The sequence below is a fragment of the Carcharhinus amblyrhynchos genome, chromosome 28 (genome assembly GCF_965287045.1).
Source record: "Carcharhinus amblyrhynchos chromosome 28, sCarAmb.v2.hapA, whole genome shotgun sequence".
Taxonomy (NCBI): domain Eukaryota; kingdom Metazoa; phylum Chordata; class Chondrichthyes; order Carcharhiniformes; family Carcharhinidae; genus Carcharhinus; species Carcharhinus amblyrhynchos.
Window position 1 is genome coordinate 35,081,056 of NC_137351.1, and position 25,960 is coordinate 35,107,015.

General features: G+C 45.7%; 1 protein-coding gene across 1 annotated transcript in view; it reads left to right on the top strand.

The window, feature by feature from the left end:
• Positions 1 to 25,960, top strand: part of aldh1a3 (aldehyde dehydrogenase 1 family, member A3) — a 149,855-nt gene that overhangs the window by 65,624 nt on the left and 58,271 nt on the right. Inside the window, exon 3 of the mRNA XM_080214456.1 lies at positions 13,948 to 14,088. Within this exon, the coding sequence (XP_080070582.1) occupies positions 13,948 to 14,088 (141 nt within the window). The remainder of the gene's footprint in view (positions 1 to 13,947; positions 14,089 to 25,960) is intronic.

Here is a 25,960-nt window from a genome sequence, read left to right on the forward strand (position 1 = left end):
AGCCTTATCCTTGTAATATGAAACTTCAATCGAGCTCCTGCTCAAAAATTCTAATTGCAACAGGTTCCTGTACAAAACAACATCTTTTTCTTACATTCTAAGCTAATTACTGCTTGTTCATTGTCCAACTATTTTTGATAATAACATTAAAAATATCAATGGGAATTTTATGCGCTAACTCTGCATCATCTTCCCACCAGTCTAAGCTTGTGTATTCTCCTTTTATCTTCAGCCTTTTAGAACAGCTCCAAGTGTTTTACAGCCAGTTGAAAGTGGGGCAACCAAGTTGCATAAGTCAAGCCCCCAAATACTGCAAATTATTATTCAAGGTGTTTGAGAAATGGGGAAGTGAAGGGTTAATGGGGGGCAGAGTAGAAAGCCGAGTTCAGACCACAACCAGTTCAGCCATGATCTGATTGAATGGTGGAGCAGGCTCAAGGGGCCAAATGGCTTATCCCTGCTCCTAATTCCTGTGTTTCTAAACAGATCATGTGCTTTTCTGCTGCTGATTGAGGAATAAATATTGGCCAGTGCACTGGGGAGTCCTCGCCTGCTCTTCTCCAACATCAATCCACGGGATTTGTTACACCCAGATCATAGACAGAGCCTCAATTTAACATCTCATTTGGAAGACTGCGTCACTGGCATCGTGGCACTCCCTCAATACCGCATCGAAACATCGACATAGCACATTCGTGCCGAGTCTTGGAATGGGAATTAAACCCACAATCTTTTGACTTTGTGATAGCCACACGTTTAACTGAGACAAAATACACACCCCACAACCTAGGATCAAAGTAGTTATTAGCTGGAAAGTCATACTTCAACCAGTTTTGCTTCATTTTTCCAGTGAGTGACAGATTATTCCCTTATTAGTGCATTTGTGGATTTTAAACCCAATGAAAGAAGGTTTAGGAGAAATTTAAAACTTTTTGGCAGCCCTGGATTTCACATTGAGGAGATTTGAAGGTTGCTCCTTGGTATCTTTGACCATCGTCCCATCCAAATTGCTGCCCCAGTAGCTCTGATCATCACTAGCAAAGCTGGCATTAGATGGTACCCTAGCGTTCGCTAGATTGGTCTGGGCCTGGAGTCACATATATGCCACATTTCCTTTTCCAAAGCAGATCAGTGAATCTGTGAGGCGTTTGCAACAACCTGACAGCGTCACGATCATTTTACAGAAAGCAGTTTTCACCCTCAGATTTTCTTTTTAAAATTACATTCACATTCTCAAAGTACCATGGTGAGATTTGAACTCACATTCACCAGATCAGTCAGTACCCTCGCTGGACAGACAGAGCGGGATGGAGCTGTGATAGCTTTAGCCGACTGTTGCTGGAATGAACTGTTATCTAATGAGCATAGTGTTCAGTCAGGAAATGTAGCGTGTAATTTGTTAGTGTATATGGAATTGAATTGGCCAATGGTCATCTTAAATGGCAGAGCAAGCTCGATGGGCTGAATGGCCTATTCCTGTTCCTATGTCTCCTGTTTTACTATAAGAGAATACTGGACTGGACCATGCAAAGCTCTCTTGACCTTTGGGTGGGATTTTCCAGTTTTGGGGTGATGATGACTGGAAATTCCAGGCCTGTGGTTTAATTTCTATGTTACTAATAGGATACTGATGACCATCCCTACGGATAGTGGGATCACTGTTTCCCTTCACTTCCTTTACTCAGAGTCAGAGGCATTTGAATCCAAAGTTCAGACACTGGGGCTGTATCTCCGGCTCAGAGCTTGGAGGGTTTCTCCGCCCTTAACCTCTCAATTAATCCAGGCCTGAACACAAACCAAAATGGTGCCCCAGTCAGAGCCAGCCAAGGGTCATGCTAGCCATATGGTAACATGGAGGGAATCCCTCACATTTCTTCCAGTGAATGGGGGTATCCCCAACGCCCTGCCTAACACTCAGTCCCCCCCAGCTAAACCTCTGCACCTCATGTTCCTCTTCTAAAACACTCCTCAAAACCTAACTCTTTGGCCAAACCTTTGGTCATCTGACCTAATAGCTCCCAATGAGGCTAAGAGTCATACTTTGTGAAGAATCTTGGAGTGTTTTATTACATTATATCAATATAATCCATCTGTCTCATTTCCCAGAGTGCATAAAGCCTTGTTTTTATTTGCAAACGAGTTGGTAATGTTAATAAGAACATAAGAACATAAGAAATAGGAGCAGGAGTAGGCCATCTAGCCCTTCGAGCCTGCCCCGCCATTCAATAAGATCATGGCTGATCTGTTGTGGCTCAGTTCCACTTTCCCGCCCTCTCCCCATAACCCTTAATCCCCTCTCTTATCAAAAACCCATCAACCCGCGTCTTAAAAATATTTAGCGAGGCAGCCTCCACCACTTCAACGGGCAGAGAATTCCAGAGATTCACCACCCTTTGAGTGAAGAAGTTCCTCCTCAACTCCGTTCTAAACCGCCTCCCCTTTATCTTGAGGCTGTGCCCCCTAGTCCTACTGTCTTTTTTGAGCGGGAAGAGTCTCTCCACCTCTATCCTATCCATCCCATTCATCATCTTATACGTCTCAATGAGATCTCCCCTCATTCTTCTAAACTCTAACGAGTACAAGCCTAGTTTATTCAGCCTCTCCTCATAGCTCAATCCCCTCAACTCCGGTATCAGCCTAGTAAACCTCCTCTGCACTCCCTCCAGGGCCAAAATATCCTTGCGCAGGTGCGGCAATAAATGAGACAATACCACGATTGAGAGAGTGATGATGCAAGATGAGATTGAAGAGGTTGGTAATAGGATGACTAATTCACTGTACCCTACACTCAGCTTGATCTGAGGGGCGCAAATTTCTTTCATTGTTTGATTTGACCCGTTTGTACCTCTACACCAGCTCACTGCATAAACAATACCTGTTTCAAACACACCCGCACTGCAAGCTTACTGAAGTGGAAGAGGTTTGACAATGCAATTAACGACAGCAGTAAATCTCTCTGACCATGCCCTCGCACAGTGAGGTTAAGGTTTTATGTAGGGTTTCAGTTTGCTGTGCCTTTATTCCATATTGAACGGAAAGGGGGATTTGCTGAGTTCCAATTCCTCTCCTCCCAACTATCCCACCACGAAGCAGTGTCCACCGGAGATGCTGAATTGTTGAAGGTGAGACTCGCTGATCTGGGAGATAGAACATAGAACATTACAGCACAGTACAGGCCCTTCGGCCCTCGATGTTGCACCGACCAGTGGAACCAATCTAATGACCCTCTAACCTAAACTGTTCCAATGTTATCCATATACCTATCCACTGACCATTTGAACGCCTTTAAAGTTGGCGAGTCCACAACTGCTGCAGGCAGGGCATCCCACGCCCTTACTACCCTCTGAGTAAAGAACCTCTGACATCCGTCCTATGATTACCACCCCTTAATTTAAAGCTATGTCGCCTCGTGTTAGCCGTCACCATCTGAAGAAAAAGGCTCTCACTGTCCACCTTATCTAACCCTCTGATCATGTTGTATGCCTCAATTAGGTCACCTCGTAACCTTCTTCTCTCCAACGAAAATAACGTCAAGTCCCTCAGCCTTTCCTCATAAGACCTTCCCACCATACCAGGCAACATCCTGGTGAACCTCCTCTGCACCCTTTCCAATGCCTCCACATCTTTCTTATAATGCGGCGACCAGAACTGTACGCAATACTCCAAGTGCGGCCGCACCAGAGTTTTGTACAGTTGTAACATGACCTCACGGCTCCGAAATTCAATCCCTCTACCAATAAAAGCTAACACACCGCACGCCTTCTTAACAACCTTATCAACCTGGGTGCCAGATGCAAGCTGTGGGATTCCAAATAACATGTTTAAGTTTCACATGCATCGCGAATATTTTTCATGATTGCGAGGCCTTAAGAGTAACCCGGACAAAGGGACAGGAATAGCTATCCTGAACAAGTGTGACTATATCAGTAAGAAGCACACTATTCTTAACAGCAGGTTCAAATTGGAATCCATTGGACCTGTCATGAACAAACAGCCTTGCTCTCGATAGTAGCCTTTAAAAAAGCGCTGACTGGACTTGTGTCCGAGTGATGAGCTACACACAATATAAATGGCAGGATTTGTCCTCATGGCTCCCTGATTACCTGTGTATGGATTGAAAGTGGGATCAGAGTTGAATGATCAGCCATGATCATAATGAATGGTGGAGTAGGCTTGAGGGGCCGAATGGCCTACTCCTTCTCCTATTTTCTATATTTCTTTATGAATGAGCTGCCAAAGAGCACAAAAGTGATGTTTCTTATCTTATCCTCAGGGTAGTGTCCTAGGCCCAATCTTCAGCTCCCTGGGCTGATAACTGGCAAGTAATATTCACGCCTTCCATGTGCCAGGCAGTGACCGTCTCCAACAGGAGAGAATCTAATCGTTGCCCCTTGACATCAGTATTGCTGAATCCTCCACTATCACCATCCCAGGGGTTATCATTGAGCAGAAACTGAACTGGACCAGCCATACAAATTCTGTGGTTACAAGAGTAGGCGAGTAACTCACTTCCAGATTCCGCAAAACATACCCACAAGGCGCAGGTCAGAAATGTTATAGAATACTCTCCACTTGCAGCTCCAACCACATACAGGAAGCTCAACACCATCCAGGACAGAGCAGCCTGCTTTGATTGCTATCCCATCCACAAACATCCATTCCTTCCACCACCAACGAAGATTAGTAGCCATAAAACATAGGAGCAGAGTTAGGCCACTCAGCCCATCAAGTCTGTTCCACCATTCAATCATGGCTGATATTTTTCTCATCCCCATTCTCCTGCCTTTTCCCCATAACCCCTGATCCCTTTATTCATTAAGAACCTATCTATCTCTATCTTAAAGACACTCAATGACCCGGCCTCCACAGCCTTCTGCGGCAAAGAATTCCACAGATTCCCCACTCTCTGGCTGAAGAAATTCCTCCTCATCTCTGTTTTAAAAGATCGTCCCTTTAGCCTGAGGTTGTGCCCTCTCTGGTTCTAGTTTTTCTTATTAGTGGAAACATCCGCTCCACGTCCACTCTATCCAGGGCCTTGCAGTACCCTGTAAGTTTCAATAAGGTCCCCCCCTCATCCTTCTAAACTCCAACGAGTACAGACCCAGAGTCCTCAACTGTTCCTCATACGACAAGCTCTTCATTCCAGGGATCATTCTTGTGAACCTCCTCTGGATCCTTTCCAAGACCAGCGCACCCTTCCTTAGATATGGGCCCCAAAACTGCTCACAATTCTCCAAGTGAGGTCTGACCAGAGCCTTATACAGCCTCAGAAGTACTTCCCTGCTCTTGTTTTCTAGCCCTCTCGACATGAATGCTAACATTGCATTTGCCTCCCTAACTGCCGACTGAACCTGCACATTAATTTTAAGAGAATCTTGAACAATGACTCTCTTTGTGTTTCTGATTTCCTAAGCATTTCCCCATTTAGAAAATAGTCTATGCCTCCATTCCTCCTTCCAAAGCGTATAACCTCACACTTTTCCACATTGTATTCCATCTACCATTCTTTGCCCACTCTCCTAACCTGTCCAGATCCTTCTGCAGCCCCCCTGCTTCTACAATACTACCTGTCTCTCTACATATCTTTGTGTCATCTGCAAACTTAGCAACAGTGTCTTCAGTTCCTTCCTCCAAATCATTAATGTATATTGTGAAATGTTGTGGTCCCAGCACTGACCCCTTGAGGCACACCACTAATCACCAACTACAATCCTGAAAAAGACCCCTTTATCCCCACTTTCTGCCTTCTGCCAGTCACTAATCCTCTATCCATGCCAGGATCTTACCCTTAACATCATGGGCTCTGAACTTAGTTATCAGCCTCCTATGCGGCACCTTGTCAAAGGCATTCTGGAAATCTAAATAATCACGTCCACTGGCTCTCCTTTATTTAACTTTCTTGTTACCTCCTCAAAGAACCCTAACAGATTTGTCAGATAAGACCTCCCCTTGACAAAGCTGTGCTTACTCAGTCCTACTTTATCACGCACTTCCAAGTATTCGTGAACTCATCTTTAATAATGGACTCTAAAATCTTGCCAATGACCAAAGTTAGCATGTCCAGCCTATAATTTCCTGTCTGCTACCTGCCTCCCTTCTTAAACAGCGGTGTTACATTCACTACTTTCCAATTCTCTGGTACCGTCCCTGCCGTGATGTGGATATCCTGGCGTTGGACTGGGGTAAACACAGTAAGAAGTCTGACAACACCAGGTTTTAGTCCAACCGATTTATTTGATAGTAAACTCACTAGCTTTCGGGTTAGCCCCTTCGTCAGGTGAATGGAGAGTTCTGGCCTCAGACGCAGCATATAAAGCACAGACAGTTTACAGATTACTGATTAGAATGCGAATCTTTACACCTAACCTGCTGTTCAAGTCCTTTAGGACTTTAGCACAGTCCTTTAGGTCCTTTAGAACAGCAGGTTAGGTGTAAAGATTCGCATTCTAATCAGTAATCTGTAAACTGTCTGTGCTTTATATGCTCTGTCTGAGGCCAGAACTCTCCATTCACCTGAAGAAGAGGAAAACCTCGAAAGCTAGTGAGTTTACTATCAAATAAATCGGTTGGACTGAAACCTGGTGTTGTCAGACTTCTTACTGTGTTTACCGTCCTCGCCTCCAGTGATCCCTGAAAGATCACCACCAATACCTCCACAATTTTCTCAGCTATCTCTTTTGATTTAGTTTGATTTATTATTGTCACATGTATTAACATACAGTGAAAAATATTGTTTCTTGTGTGCTATACAGACAAAATATACCATTCATAGAGAAGGAAACAAGAGGGTGCAGAATGTAGTGTTACAGTCATAGCCAGGGTGTAGAGAAAGATCAACTTAATGCAAGGTAAATCCACTCAAAAGTCTGACAGCAGCAGGGAAGAAGTTATTCTTGAGTTGGTTAGTACGTGACCTCAGACTTTTGTATCTTTTTTCCGAAGGAAGAAGATGGAAGAGAGAATGTCCGGGGTGCATGGGGTCCTTAATTATGCTGACTGCTTTGCTGAGGCAGCGGGAAGTGTAGACAGAGTCAATGGACGGGAGGCTGGTTTGTGTGATGGATTGGGCTACATTCACAACCTTTTGTAGTTTCTTGCGGTCTTGGGCAGAGCAGGAGCCCAGACCGAGCTATGACATAACCAGAAAGAATGCTTTCTATGGGGCATCTGTAAAAGTTGCTGAGAGTTGTATGAAACGTGCCAAATTTCCTTAGTCTTCTGCGAAAGTAGAGGCGTTGGTGGGGCTTTCTTAACTATAGTGTCGGCGTGGGGGGACCAGGAGAGTTTGTTGGTGATCTGGTCACCAAAAACTTGAAGCTCTTGACTCTTTCTACTTCTCGAACCCTGGGGTAGTCCATCTGGTCCAGGTGATTTATCCACCTTCAGACCTTTCAGTTGCCCCAGAACTTCCTCTTCAGTGACGGCCACTACACCCACCTGTGCCCCCTGATTCTCCTGGAGCTGTGGCATCCAACTGGTCTCTTCCACCGTGAAGACTGATGCGAAGTAACTATTCAGTTCCTCTGCCATTACTTTGTTTCCTATTATTACTCCTCCAACCTCATTTTCCAGTGGCTATTTTTGTCTCTCTCTTACCTTTTACATTTTGAAAAAACTCTTCCTATTTTTTATATTATTAACTAGCTTACACTCATATTTCATCTTCTCTCCCTTATTGCTTGTTTAGTTGTCCTCGGCTTGCTTATAAAGGCTTCCCAATCCTCTGGCTTCCCACTAATCCTCGTCACTTTGTATGCTTTCTCTTTACTTTCACGCTGTCCTTGACTTTCCTCGTCAGTCATGGATGTCTCGTCCTCCCCTTAGCATCTTTCCTCCTCCTTGGGATGAATTTCTGTTGTGGCTCCCAAATAACTCAAAAACTCCTTCCATTGCTGTTCTACTGCCTTCCCTGCTGGGCTCCCTTTCCAACCAACTCTGGCCAGCTCCGCCCTCATGTCTTTAAGCTGTGTGTACCATCTACAAGATGCAGTGCAGGAACTCACCAAGGTTCAACAGCAACTCCCAAACACACAACCACCCCATCTAGAAGGACAAGGTCGGAGATTCCCTGGAACATCACCACTTGGAGTTTTGCCTCCAGACACTCATTATCCTATATTTTCCTACTGCAACCAATTCCTGTTTTGATAAATGAAATAACTTTTATAATAAAATAAATTTGAAAATATAAAAGGAATCGAGTGATAAGCTTCTGCTTATCCCCTGCTCATCACTCAATCTGCTCACTGCACCTCTCACTCGAGCTCTATCTTATTCCTGACTCTTCTCCTTACTCTGGTTCACAGTCTCTGCCACTCCCTGTCTCCCCTTGGCTGTTGACCCTTCCTCGTGTCAGACCTCCCACTCCCCACCGCTCCCTCTTGGTCCTTCCCCCTTCTGATACCGGGGGGGGGCTGTGAGTGAGTATTCTGGAGGTGAGCAGTGAGACAAAAAAAGTAACTTTAACTTGTATCAGGTAAGCCACGAGGAACATCAGAGAGCAGCAAAGGCTGTGAACCAGAGAGTCGACAGAGGGAGGGAGTTCAGTGAGAAAGAGGGTCATCAGTGAGAGGGAGGGCGGTCAGTGAGAGGGAGGGCGGTCAGTGAGAGGGAGGGCGGTCAGTGAGAGTGAGGGCAGTCAGTGAGAGGGAGGGCGGTCAGTGAGAGGGAGGGCGGTCAGTGAGAGGGAGGGCGGTCAGTGAGAGGGAGGGCGGTCAGTGAGAGGGAGGGCGGTCAGTGAGAGTGAGGGCGGTCAGTGAGAGGGAGGGTGGTCAGTGAGAGGGAGGGTGGTCAGTGAGAGTGAGGGCGGTCAGTGAGGGGGAGGGCGGTCAGTGAGAGGGAGGGCGGTCAGTGAGGGGGAGGGTGGTCAGTGAGGGGGAGGGCGGTCAGTGAGGGGGAGGGCGGTCAGTGAGAGGGAGGGCGGTCAGTGAGGGGGAGGGCGGTCAGTGAGAGGGAGGGCGGTCAGTGAGGGGGAGGGCAGTCAGTGAGAGGGAGGGCGGTCAGTGAGAGGGAGGGCGGTCAATGAGAGGGAGGGCGGTCAGTGAGAGGGAGGGTGGTCAGTGAGGGGGAGGGCGGTCAGTGAGAGGGAGGGCGGTCAGTGAGGGGGAGGGCGGTCAGTGAGAGGGAGGGTGGTCAGTGAGGGGGAGGGCGGTCAGTGAGAGGGAGGGCGGTCAGTGAGAGGGAGGGCGGTCAGTGAGAGGGAGGGTGGTCAGTGAGAGGGAGGGTGGTCAGTGAGGGGGAGGGCGGTCAGTGAGGGGGAGGGCGGTCAGTGAGAGGGAGGGCGGTCAGTGAGGGGGAGGGCGGTCAGTGAGGGGGAGGGCGGTCAGTGAGAGGGAGGGTGGTCAGTGAGGGGGAGGGCGGTCAGTGAGGGGGAGGGCGGTCAGTGAGAGGGAGGGCGGTCAGTGAGAGGGAGGGCGGTCAGTGAGAGGGAGGGCGGTCAGTGAGAGGGAGGGCGGTCAGTGAGGGGGAGGGCGGTCAGTGAGAGGGAGGGCGGTCAGTGAGGGGGAGGGCGGTCAGTGAGGGGGAGGGCGGTCAGTGAGAGGGAGGGCGGTCAGTGAGGGGGAGGGCGGTCAGTGAGAGGGAGGGTCAGCGAGTGGCAGAGGCCACTCCAAATCAGGTGGATTGAGTTTAAGATGAATCTGGCCATGCCCCTGGAGAATTCAGGCCCTGTTAACTAACCAGCATTAAAGAGAAACAACCGATAGTGGAGCTTCATAAAATAGGGACATTGTTTGTCTTTTTAACCCATATAAAGTATATTTGGATGTTATATTACATAAAGGGCACTATATAAATACATTATTATGACAGTTGTAATTTGGGATTAGTGTTTGAGTTATAGTAAATGGGATTGAGATATTTCTATAATATGACAAGGTATGAATGAGAAGTTAGGTCTCCAAATGTCACATTATGACCAGTAATTCCTGATCTAGACTCTAAGTGTCTGACTCACTGAAGGAACTTTCAGTAGTTATCTGGGATCTACCTGAACCTGCTATGTTCCTCAAATATATAAATTGTTGCAAATCTGTGTACAGTGGTTGGCACTACTGCCTCACAGCGCCATGGACTCGGGTTCGATTCCCAGTTGGGTCACTGTCTGTGTGGAGTTTGCATGTTCTCCCCGTGTCTGGGTGGGTTTCCCCCCTGGGTGCTCCAGTTTCCTCCCACAGCCTAAAGATGTGCAGGTTAGGTGGATTGGCCATGTTAAATTGCCCCTTAGTGTCAGGGGGATTAGCAAGGGAAAATGCAGGGGGTTGTAGGATAGGGCCTGGGTGGGATTGTGGTTGATGGGCTGAATGGCCTCCTTCTACATTGTAGTATGGCCCTTTTCTATAATTGTATTTGGACTTCAGTCACCTAGTCAATCTTTCAGGTTTGTCTTGATGGCACACCCATACAAAAATAAACTAAAATAAATATAATTACTTGTCAGCATTACATTAGTTAAAAGAATTCCGATCTGATGATTGAAATTAGCCCTGACATCCTGCTCTGACGTACCTGCATTGCTGGACTAGTTATTAACATTTTAGGTGAATCTGCTGCCTTGTTCCAGCAGGAATACCTTGCCACAGAGATGTAGTTAAGATGTAGCAGCACCTTGTTAAACAGCATAAGTTATTCAAGAGCCTATAAGGGACAAGTTAAGAAAAATATTAGTGAGTGCAGGTTATTGTCCTCACACCTGTGCTTTCGGTCTGGCTTGGAGCCAGTGTAAACACTTCTGAAATACAAGCTCTATTTTTAGCAGCCCACAGTATTTATATTTAAGTCAGTCATTATATTTATGAAGACAAAGCAGATATTTTTCTAAAGCACGTTTTATGGATGTGCCAAACATTTTTATATTTATTATATACACTAACTGAATCTCAATCATAAAACATGAAACATTCCACCAGATCCAGCCACTCTATCTCTTCAATTTATTATTGTATTAATTTGATGAAGTTAATTATTGAGCTTGGCACTCAATCACATTTTACTAACTCACCATCTTGTGTATATTACTGAATTCCACTCAGTTTTTAGTGACTGCCATAAAACCCAGAGATTTATGAGTTGTGAGATTAAATGGTGTCAGATAGACCCAGTTTACAGTTCACTTCTGGGCCCTCGTAACCACACCCTGTTCAGGTACACTGAAGGAGAATTTAGCATGGTTAATGCACCCAGCCGGCATGTCTTTCGGACTGTGGGAGGAAATCAGAGCATCCAGAAGAAACCCAAGCAGACACGGGGAGAACGTGCAAACTCCACACAGACAGTGACCTAAGCCGGGAATCGAAGCCAGAACCCAGGCACTGTGAGACAGCAGTGCTAATCACTGTGTCATATTATTGTTTGAGCTGTCATAGCGTCCTGTCTCTCAAAATACCTTCCAAAAACTAACCCATCGCAGATGTGAGGCTCACTGGCCTGTAGTTCCCAGGCTTTTCCCTGCAGCCCTTTTTAAACAAAGGCACAACATTTACCACCCTCCAATCTTTAGGCACCTCACCCGTGACTCTCGATGATTCAAATATCTCGGCTAAAGGAGCCGCAATTTCCTCCCTAGCCTCCCACAATGTCCTGGGATACACTTCATCAGGTCCGGGTGTGCTACCTTGATGCGCTTTAAGATTTCCAGCACTTCTTTCTCTGTAATATGTACACTCCTCAAGACATCATATTTATTTCCCCAATTTCCCTAACATCCATGCTTTTCGCCGTGAATACTGACGAGAAATATTCATTTAGGATCTCACCCATCTCTCGTGGATCTGCACATAAATGACCTTGTTGATCTTTAAGAGGCCCTACTCTCTCCCTTGTTACTTTATGTATTTGTAGAAGCTGTTTGGATTCTCCTTTGCCTTATCTGCCAAAACAATCTCGTGTCCCCTTTTTGCCCCCCTGATTTCTCTCTTAACTCTACTCCTACACCCTCTATACTCTTCAAGCGATTCACTTGATCCCAGCTGCCTATGCATGTATGTGCCTCTTTCTTCTTCTTGATCAGGGCCTCAATGTCCCAAGTCATCCAGGGTTCCCTACTTCTGCCAGCCTTGCCCTTCACTCTAAGAGGAATGTGTTTACCCTGAACCCTGGTTAACACAGTTTTGAAAGCCTCCCACTTACCAGACGTCTCTTTGCCTTTCCACAGACTCCCCCAATTAACTTTTGAAACTTCCTGTCTAATACCATCAGAATTGGCCTTGCCCCAGTTTAGAATTTTAACTTTTGGGACAGACCTATCATTCTCCATCGCTATCTTAAAACTAATAGAATTATAGACACTGGTCCCAAAGTGACCCCTCACTAACACTTCTGTCATCTGCCCTTCCTTATTTCCCAAGAGGAGGTCAAGTTTTGCCCCCTCTCTAGTCAGGCCATCCACATTCTGAATGAGAAATTCCTCCTGAATACACTCAACAAATTTCTCTCCATCCGACCCTCTAATACTATGTCTGTCCCAGTCAATGTTGGGAAGGTTAAAATCCTCTACTATTACCACCCTATTTTTTTGGAGCTATCTGTAATCTCCTCACGTATTTGCTCCTCAATTTCCCGCTGACTATTTGGGGGTCTATAGTACAACCTTATCAAAGTGATTTCCCCCTTCTTATTTCTCAATTCTATCCATATAGACTCAGTGGCTGAACCCTCGGATATATCCCCTCTCAGTACGGCCGTGATGTTTTCCCTAATTCAAAGTGCAACTCCCCCTCCTCTCTTACCTCCTGTTCTATCTTTCCTGTAGCATCTGTATCCTGGAACATTGAGCTGCCAGTCCTGTCCCTCCCTTAGCCATGTTTCAGTAATTGCTATAATATCCCAGTCCCATGTCCCCATCCATGTCCTGAGTTCATCTGCCTTTCCCGTCAGGCCTCTTGTATTGAAATAAATGCAGTTTAATCTGGATTTCCTTTGCTCTCTGCCTTGCTTTTGCCTGATCTGTCTGGTACTGGGATTACTGACACTGCCTTTACTATTTAATGTGTTCTCTTTAACTTCTGTGCCGTCCCCAACCTTCTCTTCTGTCTCCCGACTGCTTTGGGCCCCAGCCCCCTGCCAAACTAGTTTAAACCCTTCCGAGTGGCTCTAACAAATCTCCCCGCCAGGATGTTAGTCCCTCTCTAGAAGATAATCATTGTAAAGGCTTTTCCCAGCAGCACTGATTAAATAGCTTGCTGTTTTCCTGATAGCAATATGCTGCGATTGCTCATCATTTACAAGAGGGAAGGTCAAAGGAAATGGCTTGTTTATAGAATCATACAGCGCTGAAGAGGCCAGTCTGCACCAACATGTGAGGAACACCTGACCTCTCACCTAATCCCATTTACCAGCCTGGTGGGAAATTATTTGGTCAGGAATTCTCCACGGCTAAGAGCAAAGTTACAAAGAATGCTGCATCGGAGAGGTCGCTGAGTTCGATCTTGTTAGAGATCTTTTGGAATACTTTCAAGATGGACTTTGCAGTGAGTTGTCTTAAACTTGAAGCAAATGATTCCAAGGTGCTCAAGGCTGAGTTTGTGTCTCGTTAGGTTGGAAAGGTGTGCACTGTCTGTGCATGAGATACAGTGAGAAGTCTGACACCAGGTTTAAGTCCAACTGATTTATTTGATAGTAAACTCACAAGCTTTCAGGGTTTGTCCCTTCGTCACCTGACAAACCCCGAAAGCTTGTGAGTTTACTATCAAATAAATCGGTTGGACTTTAACCTGGTGTTGTCAGACTTCTTACTGTGTTTACCCCAGTCCAAAGCCGGCATCTCCACATCATTTGCATGAGATAAGCAGCCTAATGCTGTAAAACCTCATTCAAGCCATTCACCTGAGGCCAGAAGAACTGTACCATGCCCTGCTATCCAAGGTGAAGTTGTTATGTTTTGTCTCCACATTGTGTGTCATTGTCGCTGCAATAGTGCATTAATCTCTGTTCCTGCTCCTTGTTCACCAGCCTGATGTGGATAAAGCAGTCGAGGCAGCCAGAGCAGCATTCCAACACGGCTCCCCGTGGAGAAACCTGGACACATCGGCCAGAGGAAGGCTCTTATGTAAATGGGCCGACCTCATTGAGCGAGACCGGCACATACTGGCTGTAAGTAAGATCGGATAAAGTTAGAGGTACAGACTTCAAACACAAACCACGGAATCATAAATAGAGAAATTAAACTTCTCAAATCGGCTGGATTTCAATCCCAGCACTTTATCACTGGAACAGTTTGATTAAATTTTCAAACCACCCAGCTTCCAGTGAAGCTAAACTTTCATCATTATTCCATAAGGATTGTCAGGCTGAGATTATGACTGGTTTCATGTCTCTGGGTAACATTCCTGCCATGGAATATGTGAATATGGTGCAATAATTACTAATGTTAATTTGTTATTATTTTTGCAATAATGTTGTATTTAATGGTACTGTGATAAGAACATAAGAACATAAGAAATAGGAGCAGGAGTAGGCCATCTAACCCTTCGAGCCTGCCCCGCCATTCAATAAGATCATGGCTGATCTGAAGTGGATCAGTTCCACTTTCCCGCTTTCTCCCCATAACCCTTAATTCCCCTGTCTATCAGAAATCTATCTACCCGTGCCTTAAATATATTTAGCAAGGCAGCCTCCACCACTTCAACGGGCAGAGAATTCCAGAGATTCACCACCCTTTGAGTGAAGAAGTTCCTCCTCAACTCCGTTCTAAACTGCCCCCCCCCCTTATCTTGAGGCTGTGCCCTCTAGTCCTGCTGTCCTTTCTGAGCAGGAAGAATCTCTCTACCTCTACCCTATCCATCCCTTTCATTATCTTATACGTCTCAATAAGATCCCCCCTCATCCTTCTAAACTCCAACGAGTTTAGAATGTGACACAATTCAGATACTACTCCTGAAACAGTATAAAATGTTGCATGTGTAAATATAGGACAGAAAATGGCATTAAAGATGCTGTTGATGTGGTGAACCTCATATCAAATGAAGAATAGTTTGATTGGCACAAAGACAACCCTGGAATTAACGCCAGTTTCTGCAATAATGTTGTTGATCAAAACATGTGCACAAATTTCCTGTGGCATTAATCTGTCCAGGCTGGAATGTAAGAACTGGCATTAAAGAGGTGAGACAAAAGATGAAGAGTGAGTGATTGGCTCCATGCTCGGAGTGTCCCTCTTCCCGCTGTCTCCCTGTTAGACAGGACTGGGATTCCCTCATCTGAAAGGCAGTTGCAGCTGTTCCACCTTTCTCTGGGAGTTTTCACTGAATTCCAAAACAATTTGGATGAAATGAGACTGGAAACACTTTAATGATGGAATGAGAATTTCAAAAGCAGTTTGCAAAGTCAAACTTCTGTCATCTCAGTTATTGCAATAATCAGGCCCATGTCTAAGGGTGAGATTCTCCGACCTCCCCGTGATGTGCTTCCCGGCAGTGGGAGGCATTCCACCATAACCCCGGTGGGATCTGCTGGTCCTGCCACCGTCAATGAGCGTTCCCACTAAATCCACCCCATGCCAGCAGGAAATCCATGGCAGGGAGCACCATTGGCGGGACTGGAAGATCCCTCTGGCATAAACAGCTGGAAGGTCGCACCCTTGATATTTGTGTATGAATTTACACCTTTTTGTTATCGGAACGAGTATGAAAAGCCCCACTCAATCCCTGTGCACCCTTGTCCCGTCTCCATCCCTGGGATTAATATCAGAGCCACTAACTCTGAAAAAATTGACAATGTTGTCACACCATCGTTTGGTAAGACAGAACTTGAGTATTATTGTATTATATTATATTATTGAGTATTATTCTATGTTCTATATATGTTCTATTGGTGAAAAATAGCAATGCGGGACAAACCAATGACAAGAGGAAACATTGTGCTCTTTAATATGAATTCCTGTGTTGGTGTGATGCCAGCTTTGCAGGCTGTATGTCCCCCGATTGGTGTTTCATATCAAACAGCACATCCCTTTAGCTGTTCACAATAAGCAAAATACTGACTGTACCCAAACAGCCTGAACTCGCAAAACTCAAAACATAGGCAGAAATTTTACCAGCACGCCCACCCCGGGCGGACAAGGCTCACAGAACAGCATTCTCCATTGGCTTCAGGCGGGATCTTACGAGCCTTGGGCAGGCGAGGCAGTAAAATTCCAGTAATAGTGTCCAACATTAGATGTGACCCCGTGATCGGACGATACTCGCTAAACTGTGTGTTCCAAGACTTATACTGACACCCAGTTGAAGATTATCAGTCGAACACTCAGTGCAGCTCACTTACATGCTCGAAGCTACATTTATTCACAAACAGGAGCCTGTCCTTTGCAGACAGATTGAGCTGGTCCACACATTGCGTCTTTTTCAATTGAACTAAAGCCATTCCCTTGCTCATTCCCCTTTGCAATGACCTTGCTCAATGAATGTTGACCTGGTTGGTTTGAATTTGAAACAAAAGCTTGGTAGTTAACAGTTTTCTGCTGCATTCTCCATGGTAACACCTCTACCAGTCAGTGTCTGTTTGTCAACCAGTAGCTCTCGCTCCACATGCAATATAAATTGTTGTTCCCTTTACCATTGGATTATCTTGCATCGATGAGAGTAAGACTAAAAGTACACCATGTATATTTATAAATTGGAGCTTCCACCATCACTATCCATAATTCCATGTTGTCACAGCAACTTGGACTCTCTGAGTGAACTGTAAAAAAAAACCACTGTGTGTGTATTTCTATATGTATGTATGTTTATGTGTGGATGTATTTGTTCATCTGTGTATATGTGTGTGTATAAATATATATATATATTTACATGTATTTGTGAGCATTTTCGTATGTAAGTACATGCCTATACTTGAGTGTTATGTCTGTGTGGTTACATTGTGTGTGTGTGTGTGTGTGTGTGTGTGTATCTATGTTTGCGATATGTGTGTTTATGTACGTGTTCGTATCTATTTCTGCGTGTACACAATTGTGTTCACGTCAATGATGATCACTCCAATCCTATGGTAACCAATCAAACAGATACTTCAAAAGTGAAAGCTGGAGCATTTTTATGTGGATGAGTAAATATTTATTCCCTATCGCCCGTTGTTGAGAAGCTGATGGATATTTTCCTTAAACCATGATGTTGTGTGGTGAAGGTTCTCCCACACTCCTGCTGAGTAGTGCTCCAGGGTATTGATGCAGTGAATACGCTCAGCCCTGTTGGGTAGGGCTCCAGAGTATTGACGTAGTGACTATGCTCAGACCTAGGTAGGGCTCCAGGGTATTGATGCAGTGACTACTCTCAGTCCTGGGTAGGGCTCCAGAGTATTGACGTAGTGACTATGCTCAGTCCTGGATCGGGCTCCAGGGTATTGATGCAGTGACTATGCTCAGTCCTGGGTAGGGCTCCAGGGTATTGATGCAGTGACTATGCTCAGACCTGGATCGGGCTCCAGGGTATTGATGCAGTGACTATGCTCAGACCTGGATCGGGCTCCAGGGTATTGATGCAGTGACTATGCTCAGACCTAGGTAGGGCTCCAGGGTATTGATGCAGTGACTATGCTCAGTCCTGGATCGGGCTCCAGGGTATTGATGCAGTGACTATGCTCAGACCTGGATCGGGCTCCAGGGTATTGATGCAGTGACTATGCTCAGTCCTGGATCGGGCTCCAGGGTATTGATGCAGTGACTATGCTCAGTCCTGGGTCGGGCTCCAGGGTATTGATGCAGTGACTATGCTCAGTCCTGGGTCGGGCTCCAGGGTATTGATGCAGTGACTATGCTCAGTCCTGGGTAGGGCTCCAGGGTATTGATGCAGTGACTATGCTCAGACCTGGGTCAGGCTCCAGGGTATTGATGCAGTGACTATGCTCAGACCTGGATCGGGCTCCAGGGTATTGATGCAGTGACTATGCTCAGACCTGGGTCAGGCTCCAGGGTATTGATGCAGTGACTATGCTCAGTCCTGGGTCAGGCTCCAGGGTATTGATGCAGTGACTATGCTCAGACCTGGATCGGGCTCCAGGGTATTGATGCAGTGACTATGCTCAGTCCTGGGTCAGGCTCCAGGGTATTGATGCAGTGACTATGCTCAGTCCTGGGTCGGGCTCCAGGGTATTGATGCAGTGACTATGCTCAGCCCTGTTGGGTAGGGCTCCAGAGTATTGACGTAGTGACTATGCTCAGACCTAGGTAGTGCTCCAGGGTATTGATGCAGTGACTACTCTCAGTCCTGGGTAGGGCTCCAGAGTATTGACGTAGTGACTATGCTCAGTCCTGGGTAGGACTCCAGGGTATTGATGCAGTGACTATGCTCAGTCCTGGGTAGGACTCCAGGGTATTGATGCAGTGACTATGCTCAGTCCTGGGTAGGACTCCAGGGTATTGATGCAGTGACTATGCTCAGTCCTGGGTCGGGCTCCAGGGTATTGATGCAGTGACTATGCTCAGTCCTGGGTAGGACTCCAGGGTATTGATGCAGTGACTATGCTCAGTCCTGGGTAGGACTCCAGGGTATTGATGCAGTGACTATGCTCAGTCCTGGGTAGGACTCCAGGGTATTGATGCAGTGACTATGCTCAGTCCTGGGTCGGGCTCCAGGGTATTGATGCAGTGACTATGCTCAGTCCTGGGTAGGACTCCAGGGTATTGATGCAGTGACTATGCTCAGTCATGGGTAGGACTCCAGGGTATTGATGCAGTGACTATGCTCAGACCTGGATCGGGCTCCAGGGTATTGATGCAGTGACTATGCTCAGTCCTGGGTCGGGCTCCAGGGTATTGATGCAGTGACTATGCTCAGTCATGGGTAGGACTCCAGGGTATTGATGCAGTGAATACGCTCAGCCCTGTTGGGTAGGGCTCCAGAGTATTGACGTAGTGACTATGCTCAGACCTAGGTAGGGCTCCAGGGTATTGATGCAGTGACTACTCTCAGTCCTGGGTAGGGCTCCAGAGTATTGACGTAGTGACTATGCTCAGTCCTGGATCGGGCTCCAGGGTATTGATGCAGTGACTATGCTCAGTCCTGGGTCGGGCTCCAGGGTATTGATGCAGTGACTATGCTCAGTCCTGGATCGGGCTCCAGGGTATTGATGCAGTGACTATGCTCAGTCCTGGGTCGGGCTCCAGGGTATTGATGCAGTGACTATGCTCAGCCCTGGATCGGGCTCCAGGGTATTGATGCAGTGACTATGCTCAGTCCTGGGTCGGGCTCCAGGGTATTGATGCAGTGACTATGCTCAGTCCTGGGTCAGGCTCCAGGGTATTGATGCAGTGACTATGCTCAGACCTGGATCGGGCTCCAGGGTATTGATGCAGTGACTATGCTCAGTCCTGGGTCAGGCTCCAGAGTATTGATGCAGCGACTACTCTCAGTCCTGGGTCGGGCTCCAGAGTATTGATGCAGTGACTATGCTCAGACCTGGATCGGGCTCCAGGGTATTGATGCAGTGACTATGCTCAGCCCTGGGTCAGGCTCCAGGGTATCGATGCAGTGACTATGCTCAGTCCTGGATCGGGCTCCAGGGTATTGATGCAGTGACTATGCTCAGTCCTGGATCGGGCTCCAGGGTATTGATGCAGTGACTATGCTCAGACCTGGATCGGGCTCCAGGGTATTGATGCAGTGACTATGCTCAGACCTGGATCGGGCTCCAGGGTATTGATGCAGTGACTATGCTCAGACCTGGATCGGGCTCCAGGGTATTGATGCAGTGACTATGCTCAGACCTGGATCGGGCTCCAGGGTATTGATGCAGTGACTATGCTCAGTCCTGGGTCGGGCTCCAGGGTATTGATGCAGTGACTATGCTCAGTCCTGGATCGGGCTCCAGGGTATTGATGCAGTGACTATGCTCAGACCTGGATCGGGCTCCAGGGTATTGATGCAGTGACTGTGCTCAGTCCTGGGTCGGGCTCCAGGGTATTGATGCAGTGACTATGCTCAGACCTGGGTCAGGCTCCAGGGTATTGATGCAGTGACTATGCTCAGTCCTGGGTCAGGCTCCAGGGTATTGATGCAGTGACTATGCTCAGACCTGGATCGGGCTCCAGGGTATTGATGCAGTGACTACGCTCAGTCCTGGGTCGGGCTCCAGGGTATTGATGCAGTGACTATGAAGGAATAATATAAATGTCCAGATCAGGATGCTGTTTGACTCGGAGGTAATAGTGTTCCCACGGCCTTTCTGGCTCTTTTGTGGTTTAAGAGTTTGCAGGAAGGTGCATTTAAAGTAACCTTTATGCTGTGAGTTATGGCAGAGTTAATCATACATATACTACAGCCAGAATGTACTGGAGGTGGAGGGCGTGAATATTGGGAATTGGCATTGTTTGAGTAAACCTCACTATCCTAGATGGTATCGGGTTTCCCGAGTATTGTTGCAGCAGTATCCCTTCCAGATGAGTTTTCTATCACCCACCTGCGCTGAACCTTGTGGTTGTGTGAGTTCAGGAGGTCAGCAACACCAGCACAACTTGCTATTGTGCTAAAACAATATCTATCGACCAAACACGATAGAAGAAGGCAAAGATGCTTCATCAGAATGTTATCAAATAAAATTTGGCACTTTGAAGTTGTCTTCTGTATACCAAGGTCTATTTCATTAATATATACCAGGAAAAACAAAAGTCCCAATACTGACCCCTGAGGAACTCCACTATAAACCTTCCTCCAATTTGAAAAAGGTCCATTACATCCTGCTTCCTATTATTCAGTTACTTCCATATCCATATTGCTACTGCCCCTTTCATTCCATGAGCTATAGGTTTGCCCATAGGTCTGTTGTGTGGCATTGTATTGAGTGCCTTTTGGAAGTCTGTGTATAATACACCAATAGCATTAACCTCATCAACTCTCCCTGTTACCTTTTCAAAAAACTCCAGTAAGTTAGTTGAAGATTATTTTCCCTTACGAAATCTATGCTGGCTTCCTTTAATTAATCCAAATTTGCCCATATGATCCTTCATTTTGTCTCAAATTATTGTTTTCGAGGTTTCACGATTGAATTTAACCTGATTTACGCCTTTTTTGAACAACATTTGCAATTCACCAGTCCTCTAGCACCCTACATTCTGAGTCTAAGAAAGCCTGAGAAATTAGAGCCATTACCCCTTCAATTTTCATGCTCACTTCCCTCAGTTTCTCACCCAGCCCCAGTGCCTTATCCACTTTAAGTGCACACAGTCTATTCAATACTCTTCCCTATCAATGTTAAATCTCCCTAGTGTTTGAATGACCTCCTCTTTCACCATTGCATCTTTCTTGATAAAATCCTATTCGCTGTTTCTTTAGTTAGCTATGGATGTGTTTGGCCGACCTTTGTCTTCTGAAGCAATATACCTTGACTCAGCCAAATCATCTCTTCTTTGAAAGTAACCCATAGTTTAGCCATTAGTTTTCCAATCAACTTTGACTCTGATGTATTTGGCCCGGATCCATTCTTACCCAATCGAGGCTGGTTTTCACCCAGTTTATTATTTCCATTCCTACTCGGAATATGTTCACTATCCAAGATTCCCTCAGAGATTCCTTCAAATGATAATCAACAAAGAGGAAGAATGATTTGTCAATTGAGGGTGGAGAGGGGCGAGGGTAGGAGGAGGAGAACGCAGCAGGTGGTGAACTGGGGCCAGTTTCATTGACATTTGATCTGAAGCCAAGAGGTTTCATGGGGCATTCAGGTCTCCAGTAGTCACTGCAACTGGTGGATCTGTTCCACTGGTTTAATGGAAATGCTGATGTGGAGATGCCGGTGTTGGACTGGGGTAAACACAGTAAGAAGTCTCACAACACCAGGTTAAAGGCCAACCAGTTTATTTGATAGTAAACCCACAAGCTTTCAGGGTTTTCCCGTTCGTCAGGTGAGTGGAGAGTTCTGATCTCAGACAGAGCATATAACAGCACACACAGTTTACAGATTACTGATTAGAATGCAAGTCTTTACAGCTAATCTGCTGTTCAAGTCTTAAAGGTGCAGACAATGTGAGTGGAGAGAGCATTAGGTTAAAGTGAAGTGTATTGTCTCCAGACAGTACAGTAAGTGAGGTTTAGCAAACCCAGCTGAGTCACGGGGGTTACAGATAGTGCGACATGAACCCAAGATCCCGGTTGAGACCGTCCTCATGTGTGCGGAACTTGGCTATCAGTCTCTGCTCAGCGACTCTGCGCTGTGTGTCATGAAGGCCGCCTAACTAGGGAGAGGGAATGGCCTCTTAAGGATCAACAAGGCCATCTATGTGCGGATCCACAAGAGACGGGTGAGAAGCTAAATTAATATTTCTCATCAGTATTCACTGTTGAGAAAGGCATGGATTTTAGGGAACTTGGGGAAATAAATAGTGATGTCTTGAGGAGTGTACATATTAAAGAGAAGCAGGTGCTGGGAGTCTTAAAGCGCATCAAGATAGATAAACCCCCGGGACCTGATGAAGTGTATCCCAGGATGTTGTGGGAGGCTGTGGAGAAAATTGTAGGTCCAAACAGAGATATTTGAATCATTGACATCACGGGTGAGGTGCCTGAAGATTGGAGGGCGGGGAATGTTGTGCTTTTGTTTAAAAAGAGCTGCAGGGAAAAGCCTGGGAACTACGGGCCAGTGAGCCTCACATCTATAATGGGTAAGTTGTTAGAAGGTATTCTGAGAGATAGGTTCTGCAGGCATTTAGAGAGGCAAGGACAGACTGGGACAGTCAGCATGGCTTTGTAAGTGGAAAATCATGTCTCACAAATTTGATTGAGTTTTTTGAAGGGGTAACCAAGAAGGTAGATGAGGGCAGTGTTGTCTACACAGACTTTAGCAAGGCCTTTGACAAGGTACCACATGGTAGGTTGTTGCATAAGGTTAAATCTCATGGGATACAGGGTGAGGTAACCAAATGGATACAAGATTGACTGGATGACAGAAGACAGAGGGTGGTTGTTTTTCAAACTGGAGCCCTGTGACCAGCTGGGTCTGGTATTATTTGTCATTTATATTAATGATTTAGATGAGAATTTAGGAGGCATGGTTAGTACGTTTGCAGATGACATGAAGATTGGTGACATAGTGGATAGTGAAGAAGTTTATCGAGGGTTACAGCAGGATCTTGATCAATTGGGCCAGTGGGCTGATGAATGGCAGATGGAGTTTAATTTAGACAAATGCGAGTTAATGCATTTTGGTAGATTGAACCAGGGCAGGACTTACTCAGATATTGGGAGGGCGTTGGGGAGAATTATAGAAAAAAGAGATCTAGGGATACAGATTCATAGCTCTTTGAAAGTGAAGTCACAGGTGGACAGAGCATTGAAGATAGCATACAGTAGGCTTGGTTTCATTGGTCAGAATATTGAATACAGGAGTTGGGACGTCTTGTTGAAGTTGTACAAGACATTGGTAAGGCCACACTTGGAACACTGTGTACAATTCTGGTTACCCTATTATAGAAAGGATATTATTAAACTAGAAAGAGTGCAGAAAAGATCTACTAGGATGCTACCAGGACTTGATGGATTGAGTTATAAGGAGATGCTGGATAGACTGGGAGTTTTTTTCTCTGGAGCGTAAGAGGCTGAGGGGTGATCTTATAGAACTCTACAAAATAATGAGGGGCACAGATCAGCTAGATAGTCAATATCTTTTCCCAAAGGTACAAAGTAAAACTAGAGGGTGTAGGTTTAAGGTGAGGGAGGAGAGATATAAAAGTGTCCAGAGGGGCAATTTTTTCACACAGAGGGTGATGAGTGTCTGGAACAAGCTGCCAGAGGTAGTAGTAGAGGCGGGTACAATTTTGTCTTTTAAAAAGCATTTAAGCAGTTACATGGGTATGATGGGTATGGAGGGATATGGGCCAAACGCAGGCAACTGGGACTAGCTTAGTGGTTAAACAAAGGGGTGACATGGACAAGTTGGGCCGAAGGGCCTTTTCCATGTTGTGGATCTCTATGACCCTGTGACCTGGGTGGGATTGTTGTCGGTGCAGACTCGATGGGCCAAATGGCCTCCTTCTGCACTGTAGATTCTATGACTGTAAGATATGATTGGCACACTTATCATAATATACCCTCCAAGCACCTTATTAACTGAAGTAAACAGTGAGTGTCTCCATTACTTCTTTTGCAAATTATCTGAATTTGTGCCCTTTCGTTCTTGATCCTTCCACCAGTGAAAAGTCTTCTACCCCATCTACCCTGTCCAGACCTCGCACGCTGTTGAATACTTCTAACAAATCGCCACTAAGATTTCTCTTCTCCAAGAAAAGAGTCCTAACATCTTCAATCTGTCAACATAACCTGTTCCACCTCTGTGTCCCTCTAAAACCTTCATATCATCTCCCTTTAATGAAGTTGGGAGCTTACTCCGCCATTAAAAGTCAACCACGCAATGTGGATTGGAGTCACGAGTAGCCTAGACTCAGTGGGGAAGGCATGCTCCTTTCGCTGGGATGAATAAATCAGATTTTTACAACTGCCTTTATTTTTCTGCTATTATCTCTGAAATGATTTAATTTCATAACCACCACCGTGGGGTTGAACTTCTGACCTCAGAGTTGCTGACTCGGGACTAAAGCCATTCAGATTTTGTTCCTGGTTTTAATGAGGTGCCATCTGGGTCTAATCCATTTGAAGATCTCCCCCGTTTATGAGTTCCAGAATCCGACAACACAAGCGCAGAAGGAACTATTAGGATTCATCGAATAACACAATTATCCCACATCACAGCACAAGATGTCAATTTAAATTAATTTTCACCAGATAAAGGCAGATTGCTGCTGAGATACTTCCCCATGAAACAAAGGCCTTGATAAATTAAAGGAATGACGGACAATGAAACATCTGAGGATTGGATAAACCCTTTTGTGTTGGCTGTGGTTCTATTACTGAAAAAGGGGAAAATGATACAACCCCATTACAAATACTTTCTACAAGAGAAAAGCAGCATGAGTAATTCAATAGCAAATAAATAGCTTAGGAGTCAAGTTCAAACACACCTGGCTTGGAGCATATGGTGTGGTTCATCTGAACTGAAAACTTTGAGTTCTTTTCATGTCAACATGAATAAAACACACACCGTAACTTTGATGATTGCAAACATTTGGTTTGTCAGCAACTCTCTCTGTCATCATAAACCACATCAGTGAGGTTGGCCTATTAACAAATGACAAACCATTCCAAACTGAGGGCTTCTGTGTGACTAGAACCTACTGCCCTTGATGCTCCCTGTTTGTAACTGATCACAAGAAATGGGTTCTTATTGTTCAATAGGCAATGGCTCCAACAATCCTTATATTTCGGGATACTCTACACAGTGGTTGGGTGTCGAATTATAGTGTAGCTGGGAGGGCACCTATCAACTGGGGGGGTGGGTATGGAAACTTTCATTGATACTGTGCTGAGCCAGTGTTGTTAGGCGAAGATCTGTATTGTAGTCACGGCTCAGTAGCTCGCACTCTGAGTCATTTCTAGACTCAAGCAGCATTTCAAAGATTTGAGAAGATGATGGCGGCCAATGAATCTGGAAACAGGAAACTGCTTCACCACTGAAACCTGTGACTATCTGCAACCTAACTCCATCCACACAATATCCCTTAATACCTCTGGATAACAATAATCTATCATTCTGAGGCTTAAGGTGTACAATTGATCTGAAAACAGTAGCCAATGTGGAAAGGAGTTCCAATCTTACTGGATAGAAGCTGTTCTTAATTTCACCCGGAAAGATCTGCCTCTAATTCTTAAGTGATGTCCCTTATCCCAGACTCCCAGCAATTGCCTCCTTCTATCTAACCAGCTGATCCCGTTTAACATCATGAAAATGTTGATCAAATCGCTCTGAACCTTTTATATATTTTGGGGTTGCCGAGTTTCTGTGATTCCGTTCTGTAAAACACACTCAGTCATGGTGTCGGCGATAGAATTTGCCCCTTTTTCCTTCTGTCATAATGTCCGATTATTGAGGCACGTGGATGTTTGGGCAGCTACAGGTGCAGACTGACAGATCATAGAATCATAAAACC